The 11,744-nt window shown below is 43.9% G+C and overlaps 3 protein-coding genes across 3 annotated transcripts in view; 1 reads left to right on the plus strand and 2 right to left on the minus strand.

The window, feature by feature from the left end:
* The first annotated feature begins 818 nt into the window (after positions 1-818).
* LOC104805940 (cyclin-SDS) lies at positions 819-3,896 on the plus strand. Its single transcript, XM_010530659.1, has 6 exons — positions 819-1,877; positions 2,842-3,008; positions 3,274-3,402; positions 3,483-3,663; positions 3,748-3,792; positions 3,870-3,896. The coding sequence occupies exons 1-6, from the start codon at positions 819-821 to the stop codon at positions 3,894-3,896; spliced, it is 1,608 nt and encodes a 535-aa protein (XP_010528961.1).
* An 838-nt stretch (positions 3,897-4,734) lies between these two features.
* On the minus strand, positions 4,735-8,311 carry LOC104805093 (receptor-like kinase TMK3). Its single transcript, XM_010529513.2, has 2 exons — positions 5,685-8,311; positions 4,735-5,442 (listed from the first exon to the last, which is right to left on the minus strand). Exons 1-2 carry the CDS (start codon positions 8,032-8,034, stop codon positions 4,901-4,903), a joined length of 2,892 nt encoding a protein of 963 aa, XP_010527815.1. The 5' UTR covers positions 8,035-8,311; the 3' UTR covers positions 4,735-4,900.
* An 835-nt stretch (positions 8,312-9,146) lies between these two features.
* LOC104805094 (histidine kinase 4) overlaps positions 9,147-11,744 on the minus strand; it is a 6,401-nt gene continuing 3,803 nt past the window's right edge. The window contains exons 7-11 of the mRNA XM_010529514.2: positions 11,503-11,732; positions 11,238-11,336; positions 10,432-11,147; positions 9,826-10,335; positions 9,147-9,750 (exon numbers count right to left, since the gene is read on the minus strand). Of these exons, the coding sequence (XP_010527816.1) occupies positions 9,522-9,750; positions 9,826-10,335; positions 10,432-11,147; positions 11,238-11,336; positions 11,503-11,732 (1,784 nt within the window). The 3' untranslated portion in view covers positions 9,147-9,521. The remainder of the gene's footprint in view (positions 9,751-9,825; positions 10,336-10,431; positions 11,148-11,237; positions 11,337-11,502; positions 11,733-11,744) is intronic.

Below are 11,744 nucleotides of genomic sequence, written 5' to 3' on the forward strand. Positions count from 1 at the left end.
CTTCCTACCATTTTTAAACACCACCACCCCATAATGATACAATCATACAACTGAATGACAAAAAATAATCAGAGGATTGATCGAGTTTACCAAGGGCTATGAAAAGACTCAGAGAGAAGAAAATCAGTAGCGAAGGATTTCTCATGATGCTTTTTTTTTTTGGACTCTCCCTGTGGTGAACAAGCGTAGTGGTAAAAGACTCGCTATTTATTGGTGTTACGGACATCAGGTGGGTCAACTAATCTGGGAGGTAAATACGATGATATCTGGAAATAAATCTCATTTTTTTTTTTCATATACGAGGAAATATGTTTTCGTATGCACGTTTCATCGTCTGTACCAGATTGTAAAGAAATCCATGCGGATTAAATTTTTTGGTTTACATGCATTGATATGTTTTTATCTAAATCTGTTTATATCCTTGCATATTTAGAGCGCACAACGTTTGATGATTATCAATTATTCTCTTCACATTGTACTACTTTTTCATCATTGCAATGACTTCACATGTTTAAAACGGTGGCGTTTCGGGTCAGAGTGAGCGTCGTCCGCTTAAGGTAGGTGACCGTGTATATAGGCTAAACGCAACTGTAGTCAAATGACAAACGCCTACACAATCGCCAAACAACGTTAGCGTTCACAAGTGTCGCCTACAAAAATGGAATGAAAAAGATGGTCCCGTGGGCCAACCCGCAGGGTATAAGAACCTCTCCCACCACCCTTCGCTCGCTCTCAACTTCCATAACCGCACTCTCCCTCTCTCTAACCAACCAAGAACGAACTTCCATTTTTCAAAATTTGAATTCGGATTCGGAGAAATGGGGAAAACAAAGGAGAGAGCGTCGAGGAAGAAGCTCCGGTCGACGCGTTCTCGCCGGAAGAGAGCTCAGATTTCTCCGGTGATTGTCCACTCTGCTCTTCCACGCCGGGACGGAGGAGTCTCCGCTGCTTCTATTGGTTCAAGCTTCGGCTCTTACCTCGATGTCGATGACAACGTGTCTTGCGGTTCGAGCAGAGTTGAGAAGAGCTCAATTCCGAGGAAGAGACGCATTCGTGAAGTTCAAGTTTCTGAACCGAGGACTGATGTGAAGGGGACGATCGGTGATCCCAGTTTTCGGAGGATCACCAGATCGTTTTCGAAGCTCAAGAGGGAAAGGGAGAGAGGGGAGGTCGAAGTGAGTGAATATTCTTGTGTCGAATCGAATTCCGGTGCTGGTCTCGTGTTAACGAGTTTGAAGACGAAGGATGAAGGTGAAGATGTGAAAGCATTAGTGAGTAACGAGAACGACGAAGTCTCGTTTACGCGATCGGACGTTACCTTCGCTGAGCATGTCTCCGACGGTAGGAATTTTAACTTCTCGTCGGAGAATAAGGAGAGCGATGTTGTTTCCGTCGCTTCAGGAGCGGAAGACTGCTCTGGTTCAAAATTCGGGAGCGTAACAGATGGAGCAGGTGCCGAAGGAGTCGAACTCTCTGAAATCTCTATTCCGAACAGCTTTGTTAACGAAGCCGAATTCACTCTCGGAGCCAAATTGGCCAACGAGCCGAACCAGAGGGTCGAAATCACTGGATGCGTATCGGATCTCGCTTGTACGGAGCAATTCTCTGGCGAAGAGGTGTCGGAGCATTCTGAAAATGCGATTTCGGAGCTGCATTCTGAGATATTTCCGGAGTATTCGGACCTTGATTCATCGGACTACACTCCGTCAATTTTCTTCGACTCCGGGAGTCAGTTCTCAGAGAAATCAGGCTGTGATTCTCCTCCTTCAGAGACTCGCTCTTTATTCCTAGACTTCAAAGAGCAATTCTGGAGATCCACAATTCCGAACGATGCGAAACCTTATTGCCTGCAGGACAACTTGGAAATTCATCCTGAAGTAAGTTTATAAATTTCATTTAACTTTTTTTATTAACTTCATTTCTGTCGGAACATTGCGAGTGGTTAGAATAATTCAATGTGGTTGCATGTTTGGATTTCACTCTCAATCTGCATATAGATTGAGCTGAAACTTAATCCGTGGCACTGCTTCCTAATCTGTCTCTGAAGCCCTACTATGGAGTGAATTTGACTGTTCCTTCTCTCTTCAAGAAACATTACAAAAAAAAGGAATCCGATGTTATATTATATTAAATTTTATATAAAACAAACATTATCCCGTCTTATTCTAAAACGGAAACATATGTTCTAGAAACTTTCCTCAGCGTCCATCAATGGACGTGAACGAATCGGCGAAACCAGAAGGCCTTGTCGGGATACTCGTCTGAGTATTGTCGCTGCTTCCGCAAGCAGAGGAAGACGAACCTGAATCCTCCAAATTGCTAAGCCCTTCGAAGGCTTTCCACTTCTTCACCCCCTGCGGCAATGGCATGTCGTAGTCGATTCCGCCCAGGTCGTCGGGGTCAGGTTCCGATGGCTTCCACTGTTCCACGAGAGAGGAGAGGACATTGACTATGTGACCCATGTCCGGACGCTGGTACGGCTCGCGGGCGCAGCAGTGGCCGGCCAGCTCAGAGACCTTGCCTACGCTGGAGAGGGTGTCTAGGGAAATGTACCACTAGGTTCAGCATTGTACCCTTGCCAACCCTTTCGTGATAGCTGATCACATAAAACTGTCCATTAAGACTACCGTTTTTGCGAGCTTGTTCATGTAACTATAAGGATGCATAATAACCTAATCTGTTCATCATTATACATCATAAGGTTTATAAAAAACGAGCTTATTCATGTAACTATAAGGATGCATAATAACCTAATCTGTTCATCATTATACATCATAGGGTTTATAAATCATCCAGACATCTTTATCTTTCTTGTTTATTATCCTCTCCTTAAATAAGCAGCAAAGTACTGAAATGGAGCTTGAGCAAGAGACAATGTTCCTGGGAGTTAGCCTCCTCGATCGTTTCCTGAGCAAAGGATCTTTCAAAAGTGAAAGGAGTCTAATCATTGTCGGAATATCCTGTCTCACACTGGCCACCAGACTCGAGGAAAATCAGCCCTACAACAGGTACAACATCTCCTTCCATATGTGTTGTGGCCTTAGAGTTTCTCAATACGATCCAATTTGGAAGGAAACAAACAACTCCCAAAACCAGGTAGCACTTGCCAAATCAGTCCTGCTCCCCAATCATTGATAAAGAAATCAAACTCAAACCGGTTCCGAAAGCTCCAATGTGCTGTGTGTCGGAAGTGAATTCTAATGCGTGCAAACTTTAGTGAAAATCATGTTGACACGTAGAAATTTCACTTTCACCTCATCTTCATCTATTAAGTGTGCGACAAAGGAACTTCTACATCCAGAAACAAAAGTTCAGAAGATGTGAAGTGGTGGCCATGGAGTGGCTGGTGCAAGAAGTCCTGAATTTCAGATGCCTCTCACCCACCATCTACAACTTCTTATGGTAAGCAACAGCTCTTATGCTCTTGTTCCACGCAGTAATTCAACAGCGAAGCTTATGTTAACGATTGTACTCTCTCTTAGGTTCTATATCAAAGCCGCAAGAGCCAGTCCAAACGTGGAAAAGAGGGCCAAATACTTAGCCGTGATGGCACTCTCGGATCACACTCAGCTCTGTTACTGGCCCTCCACAGTTGCAGCCGGAGTCGTCATCCTGGCTTGCATAGAGAACAACGAGTTCACAGCCTACCAGAGAGTAATTGAGGTAAAGCAGAAAGATGCACAATTTCGAATTGCAAGGAGTCATCTCCTGCAAAGCCATACTGATTTCGAGTAAATGCATCTACAGGTTCATGTTATAACAAAAGATAACGATCTGCCGGAATGCGTTAAGGTACTTAAAAAGAACTTGCTGCCTTAAAATTTTCACTAAATGCAAGAATCATAGTTACAATGGATTCTGTTTTATAGAGCCTGGAGTGGTTGCTTGGACACTAAGGCAATCCGTAAGACAGGCTGCAGTATACGACACTTGCAAACGGACACAGGTGACAAAGAAATTGGGGAAATGTGTATATATTCCCCGTATCAGCACTTCCCATTCACAATCACAGAGGTAAATAAAAAGAAATTCATATAGATACAAGAATTCTTTTTACGTAGATACGGGAATAGGACACCAAGAAAACTTTTATTTTTTTTATTATTTTTGTGTTTTTTTCTCCATGTAATTCGCTCACATTGCCATGTATGGGTTTGCTCACTCACAAATTTAATGCTTATTGTTGTGAGTGATGATACCTGTAAAAGAGAAGGACAATGTAGTCTACAACGAGGATTACATTTTTGGCGCGTGATGGTGGCGATGTAGCTGCATTTTTTGCCCGGAAGGGCAAAACCGTCAATTTGCCTCGACAGGCCATGACACCTCACGCGCTAACAAACTCCAGTCACGTGACACTACTGATAAACCCCCTCCCTGGACGTTCTCTCTCGCGCGCGCGTTCATCAGTCCGGATTCCGTATCGCTCCATTACATACACACTAGATAAATACCATTAACCTTTAAAAAACAACTTAACTATTTAGTGATTTGTTGGCCAATAGTTCACACATTTGTTAATGTTAACAATATATTGAATGTTCGAATATTGTAGTTCACCATTTTGTTGAGAAGAAATTGACCGCTTAACTTAATCGGCCATATGTTATGATTTATTATGCAAAAAAAAAAAAAAAAAGAAAGTTGATGTTGCACAACATAGCAAGAAGAAAAGAGTCAACACAACCGAAGAAGCATAAAAAGAAAAGAATCCGATATTATATTATATTGGTATAAAACAATTCTCCCATCTTATTCTAAACGGAAACATATGTCCTAGAAAGATTCAAGAAACATTACAAAAAAAAGGAATCCGATGTTATATTATATTAAATTTTATATAAAACAAACATTATCCCGTCTTATTCTAAAACGGAAACATATGTTCTAGAAACTTTCCTCAGCGTCCATCAATGGACGTGAACGAATCGGCGAAACCAGAAGGCCTTGTCGGGATACTCGTCTGAGTATTGTCGCTGCTTCCGCAAGCAGAGGAAGACGAACCTGAATCCTCCAAATTGCTAAGCCCTTCGAAGGCTTTCCACTTCTTCACCACCTGCGGCAATGGCATGTCGTAGTCGATTCCGCCCAGGTCGTCGGGGTCAGGTTCCGATGGCTTCCACTGTTCCACGAGAGAGGAGAGGACATTGACTATGTGACCCATGTCCGGACGCTGGTACGGCTCGCGGGCGCAGCAGTGGCCGGCCAGCTCAGAGACCTTGCCTACGCTGGAGAGGGTGTCGTCATCAAGGTGGATGGTGATGTCAACTGCGTTCTTGAAGGCGTCTTGGTCTTTGCCATGGTGAATCCTGCGGAACCAAGTGACCAGATGCATGCTGTCTTCCGGCTGTGTCTCGTCCAGTGCCCTTCGGCCTGTGATGAGTTCCATTAGTATGACCCCGAAGCTGAAGATATCAACTTTCGTCGTTACTCTTCCCGTCACTGCCAAATAAAATCAGGAGATTAAATTCGTCACTGCCACTTTCCAACAATCAAAACACCCCTAAAGACATTGGTTTGATCGAATGACTTGACTTAGTTACTCAAGAACTCGAATCAAATCAAGACCAAATGATTTCTGGGATTCGAGAAAAACCCGAGATTCACATTATTAACATGGAAGGAAAAACCACAGCTTTTCATGAAATCTCACACATGCTATTTTCATGAAGGACAAAACAAACCTGCATATTCGGGGGCAAGATATCCGAAAGTTCCAGCAAGTCGAGTCTCAATGGAATGCTTGCCATCAGGGGCAAGACGAACTAACCCAAAGTCGGAAACTTTGGCACGCATATCATCGCCCAGAAGAATGTTAGACGGCTTTAGATCCCTATGTATGAAGCTCTGGTGAGCAAGAGTATGCAGATATTCAACTCCTCTGGCCACATCCAATGCGATCGATAATCTTCTCGTCCATTCAAGCGGTTTAAGCCCTTCTTCCTTCCAATGGAACAAATGCTGGCTGAGAGTCCCCTGAGGCATGTACTCATAGACAAGAAGCCTCTCATTCCCATCGAGGCAGTACCCGAGTAGCCCAACCAGGTGACGGTGTCTCACTTTGGTCAGGACGGCGATCTCAGACTTGAACTCGCCCAGACCCTTGTCACTCACAACCGACGACTCCATTCTTTTCACGGCTATCTTTGTTCCGTCATGAAGTTCACCCATGTAGACTGTCCCAAACCCACCTTGCCCGAGAATGTTCTCATCGCTGAAGTTGTTTGTCACGTCCCTCAGGACCTGGATCGATATAACCATATTACCAGCCTCCACAACACGGACGTCGCTTGCCCCGTTACTCATATGACTGTAACAGCTCTCGCTCCCCCAATCGTTAACACTGGAAGCTGCAACAGTGAGCTTCACGGCAGGTTGGTCACCTGAGTATGGGGGATGTATCACCATGTGGGTAGGACTCTGAACTCTAGCTGGCCGTTTCCGTTTCGTGGCGTATATGCAAACGCCCAATCCAACCAGGCCCAATGCACCAACGGCCCCAACAACAGAACCAATAATCTTGACACTGGTAGATTTCTCAGAAGAATCTTCCCCAGCATTTCCACTTCCAGAACCTTCTCTGCCACCATTTCCAGAACCGTCCCTGCCACCATTTCCAGAACCTTTGCTACTGGAAGGTGTTCCCGAGGGGGGAAGACCGGGGGCCAGGTCCTTTCCCAAGTTTGTGTTCCCTTCACTCAGAAAAACCACACCATCCCTAAACTTTGGTACTTTGCCGGAAAGATGGTTGTTTGACACATCAAGCTTAATGAGCTTAGACAATGCAGCAAGTTCAGTCGGGATAGAACCCGTGAGTGCGTTATCAGCAAGATTGATGGTTACCAATGAAGTAAGCTTCGCAAAATTCGGGGATATTGTTCCTGAGAGACCCCGGCTCTTGAAAACGATCGTCGTGACGTTACTTCCCATACAAGAAATCCCATCCCAGAGATTATTAGTATCACACGGATTATTCCCTTTCCAACTAGACGCAAACCTCGCTGGATAGCCAAATGCCTCGACTATAGACAGCAGAATATCAACTTGGGGATCACAGGCAACACTAGGATCATCCGAACAGAAACTATTCATGCGGGGGGCCATATCAACTTGAACACCCTTGGCAAACATCGGAGCTCGCCCTTGGAGCATATTATTGGTTAAGTTCACAGTACGAAGCATAGGTAATTCAACGAGGCTCTGAGGAACAATACCGGTGAGTTGGTTGTCCCTTACACTGAAGTCCCTTAGAGTCTGGAGACCGGAGAGATCAGGGATCGAGCCAGAGAATTGGTTTCCATGCAACCAAACCTCATTTAACGCAGTCATGTTCTGCAAAATTGAGATCGAACCGTTTAGCTTCCCCGTGCTTTGTTGTCCATTCAGCCAGAGAGACTGGATCGACGAGCCCGCAAAACTCATTGGCAATTCGCTCTCGAGCTTATTGTAAGATAAACGGAGTTTCACCAAATTGGGAAGTGTTTGGCCGCCGAAAAATTCTGGGATTTTCCCATAAATGTTGCAATTGATAAAGGAAAACACTCGCAGAGACGTCGCGTCCTTAATGCTATCGGGAATTACTGACGAAGATAACGGGTTATTGTCGAGATACACTTCCTGCAGCATCGTCATACCTGCGAAGAGATTATTAGGGACCGAAGTGAACTGGTTGTCGCGAAGGTTCAGCCTCTGCAACTGCGACAGACCCGAAAGATCCGGAACCGGACCCCACAACTGATTTGCGAAGAACTCGAGAACAGTTAGGGAAGTGAGATTCTTAAGATCGGGAGGAAGAGTCCCACGGATCCCTTTGCTCTTCAGCTGAATTCGTGTGACCCGATTGCTGCTGTCGCATTGAACAGATAACCATCTGCACGGGTTCGGGTCGGACCAATCGACGTAGGAGGTGAGATTCAGACTCGATTTGAGAGCTTGCATGGAGGAAGCATCGGGGCTGGACTGCGAAACGGAGAAATCAGCGAGACCCAGCACAGAGACGAGAAAAGAGAGAATACCCAGATGGGAATTCTTCATCTTCCCTGGGGAATTCTCGAGAAAATCGGCGAGAACGCGAAGGAAACCCACTCAAAGCAGCCGCTTCACTGAAATTGCACTAGGGTTTACGGGGGCATTGATGAAAATGCTTCAACTTCAAGTGAGCAGATTTTTCAACAAGAGATCGAAAGAAAGTGAAGATAATTAGGGGATTGAAGCGGCGGATATCGAGGAAAGAAAGACCTCTAGCTTTTTTATTCTGCTTTGTTTTTTTTTTTTTTGGGTGAGGGAAGACAGATGAACCAGAAAAAATTAGAGTCGTCAAGTGAGAGAGAGGGAAGAGACACAAGAAGGACAAGACGAGGGTATATGTGTCATTTTGTCTGCGTGTGCTGTCTGATTTTTTTCCTCTCTCCCCCGATCGGGGCATATCCAGTTGGCACATGCAGAAGGTAGGGTCCACAATACATTTAAGTAATAATCCATAATTTGCGTGTATATCATATGGTCTTGATTTTTTTTGCCAGAATGGGGTGAGTGAGAGATCTCTATTTCTTTTTTTTTTTACAAAGAGAGATCTCTATTTTTGTAACCTCCCTTCTGTGATGATGCATAGTAATAATTAGATTTTATTTTCATTAGATCTTGGATTTTTCTTCTGGTTGTGAATGTATTTATTCTCTATAGATTTTTTTCCTTTTTGTGGAAAATAACTGCTTGTTTCGGTGCCAATGAAAATAATTACGTGATTATGAAAGTTCACCCGGAATTGTTATTTATTTCCCGTATAAGCTTTGTTAAATGGAAAATGTCACATGCATCAGAATATTTCTCTTTTATTTTTCTTTCCATAAAATATTTATTATAAAAACAAATCTGACGGTGGCATTGGGATCAAATGATTGGATGACATCGTACGGTCTAAACAAATGAAGATACATAAAATAAAAATATAAGGAGGACATTGATGTTTCGAATAATTACATTATGATAATTTGTTTATGCGTGGTGCATGATGATTTGTCTATGTATATTGATATATATGATATGTGTCATTTATCCAAACGTCAAATGCATGTCCAGATATCTTCATATGCCCGAAGCCGTTGATATTCGTCATAATATCCTAAAACGCCATGTCATCCCGTCCGTAGATATTACCGGTCGTTTTCCGGTTCGACATAACCGGTTTTCGTGTTAGTAAACCGAGAACACCATCCTTTTTCTTTTTTGTTTCAAGGGATCAGCATACGAACAAAACAAACATACGGCCGAAGATGCACGCCGGAAAATCTCTATCTCTGGCTCGAAGCAAACCTATATATACACCCATACACGAACCCTTCATCACATTACACAGATCCTCTTCGTGGAAAACCCATAAACGAACCCTTCATCGATCTTTTCCTATGATTTTCCTTGCCCATGCTGTCTGAAGACCGAGGAAATCTGCAGGGGCTGGCAGTTGATGACGCTTCACTCTGCTGCCCTACTTTTATTTCCACAGATGTTGTAACGTTCTTTTTCTACGAATCTGAGATGGGTTTGGCTTTGAAGCACTTCGCCACGGCTTGGTAGAGATTTTCCTCTTCGAAGGGTTTCGAGACATAACCGTCCATGCCGCTTTTCAGACACTCGTCATAGGTAGCGTGGATCACGTCCGCAGTCATAGCTAGTATCGGCATATGCAACTCCGCTTTTGTCTGCTCATTCGCTTGCTTTTCCATCATCCTTATCTGTCTGGTGGCTTCAAATCTGTAAAACAAACAGGTCAAGAACCCGATATCTCAAAATGGATTGGAAAAGGTGACTCAGGTCATTAGGAAGTACCCGTCCATCTCAGGCATTTGAATATCCATGAAGCATGCGTCAAATTTGTGAGGAATCTGAAGCAATGCCAAAGCAGATTTCCCGCTGTCAGCGCACTCAATGTTGGCTCCGAACTTCTTGAGTGCCCCAGCGGCTACTCTCCGGTTCACTCCGTTGTCATCCACCACCAGAATCTTCTTCCCAGTGAGCAAGCTCTTGAGTGTCATCCGAGACCCATCTGCCAAATCTTTTTCGGGCTGCCTCGTCTTTCTCAGCTCAAGAATCTGCTGCAGACAAGCCGCTATCATACTTGCCCTCAACGGCTTCATTATCACCGTATCCGCAAACCCTGTTGCCTTTGCTCTGTCAAACTCAAACTTACCGATGTTTGTGGCCAGAAGGGCGAGTTTCGGTGGCCTATGAGCCTGCCCGTTTGGCCTTGGATCCAACAGACGAATGTCTGAATAGCCAACTTCACTTGAAATCCAAGAATCCTTCTCCACGAGAATCAAATCCGGCTGTTTTATTACTCTGCAAGACAAAATCAATTTGTTTCCATTGAGACCCCAGAAATCAAATGAAGAAAACTGCTCGAATCCTTGTCATGACAGAGAAAGAACAACTTACCCAGATGTAAGAGAACCGTTTCTTCCACACGCAGTTGTAATTGCGGTTTTGAGACTTGGTATAACATCGACGTGAATTCCAAGTCTTTTCATATGGTATCTGGTCACAGCAGCTCTGACGGGTTTTGTATCAACCACTATAGCTCGCAATCCTCTAAAGTTTGAGGGAAGATCTTCTACATTAGATTTCTTCAAATCACAGGTCGTGTTTTTGTTGCACTTCTCAAACACAGCTGTGAACCAGAAGGTGCTTCCTACTTGCGGCCGGCTAATGAAACTGATCTGACCATGCATAAGTTCGACGAGACACTTACTGATGCTCAGACCAATCCCAGTTCCACCGTAGGTTCTTGAAGTCGAGCTGTCAGCTTGCATGAATGGCATGAAAACACAGCCTTGAGCAGATAACGGAATTCCAATACCCGTGTCTTCGATAGAGACCATTAACGTAATGTCATTTGAAATGCTTCCATTCGCAGTTGCTGAAGTGTAGAACTGTGATTCCTCACAGGAGACTAAGTGTTTGAATGAATCCCAGCTGTTCCTATCGTCGGCCGCTTCATAACCACTCAGCGTTTTAAACTTCAACCCATTGAAGGAAACGGCCATTTCCTCTGATCCTCCTCCGTTCAATGTATTATCCATTGTCAGGTCGGTTTCATCTTTAGATTGCTCAGCAAGATGAACTTTGACAAAGATATGTCCTTTATCTGTAAACTGTCAAAAGATTGTTTAATCAAGTCGAGTTTTCACAAATTATCACATGAAAAAGTGTTGGAGAAAAAAAAGACTGATAAAGATGCTTACTTTCACAGAATTTCCGACAAGATTTGTAACTATCTGTCTGAATCTCCCTGGATCTCCTATTACTATCTCTGGTACCTTATCGGAAACAAACACCGCTAGCTGCAAACCGGATAATAACAAGCAACAAATCAAGTTTGGCACCGCGAAAATGAACCGACATATAGCTTTTCAGTAGAAAAGCTGCAGCATTTTCCTGAAAAACTGATCTTCCCATGCGAATGGAAACAAATAAAAAAAGATGTTTTTCTTTCAGACACAAACTTACCTCGATACCTTTGTTCCTCGATTTTTCAGAAAACAGAGAGAGGACATCATCTAATATTGACCGGATGTCAAAAGGTACAGACTCCAACTCAAGCTTGCCGGCTTCAATCTTGGCACGATCAAGGACCTCGTTTATCAATGCGATCAGTGCCCTTCCACAAACTTGAGCAGTTTGAGCGTAATCCCTCTGTGTTGAGCTTAGTTCTGTATCCAGAAGCATAGCAAGCATTCCTCCCCAGCATT

The sequence above is a fragment of the Tarenaya hassleriana genome, unplaced genomic scaffold (genome assembly GCF_000463585.1).
Source record: "Tarenaya hassleriana unplaced genomic scaffold, ASM46358v1 Cleome11, whole genome shotgun sequence".
In the NCBI taxonomy this organism is placed as follows: Eukaryota; Viridiplantae; Streptophyta; class Magnoliopsida; order Brassicales; family Cleomaceae; genus Tarenaya; species Tarenaya hassleriana.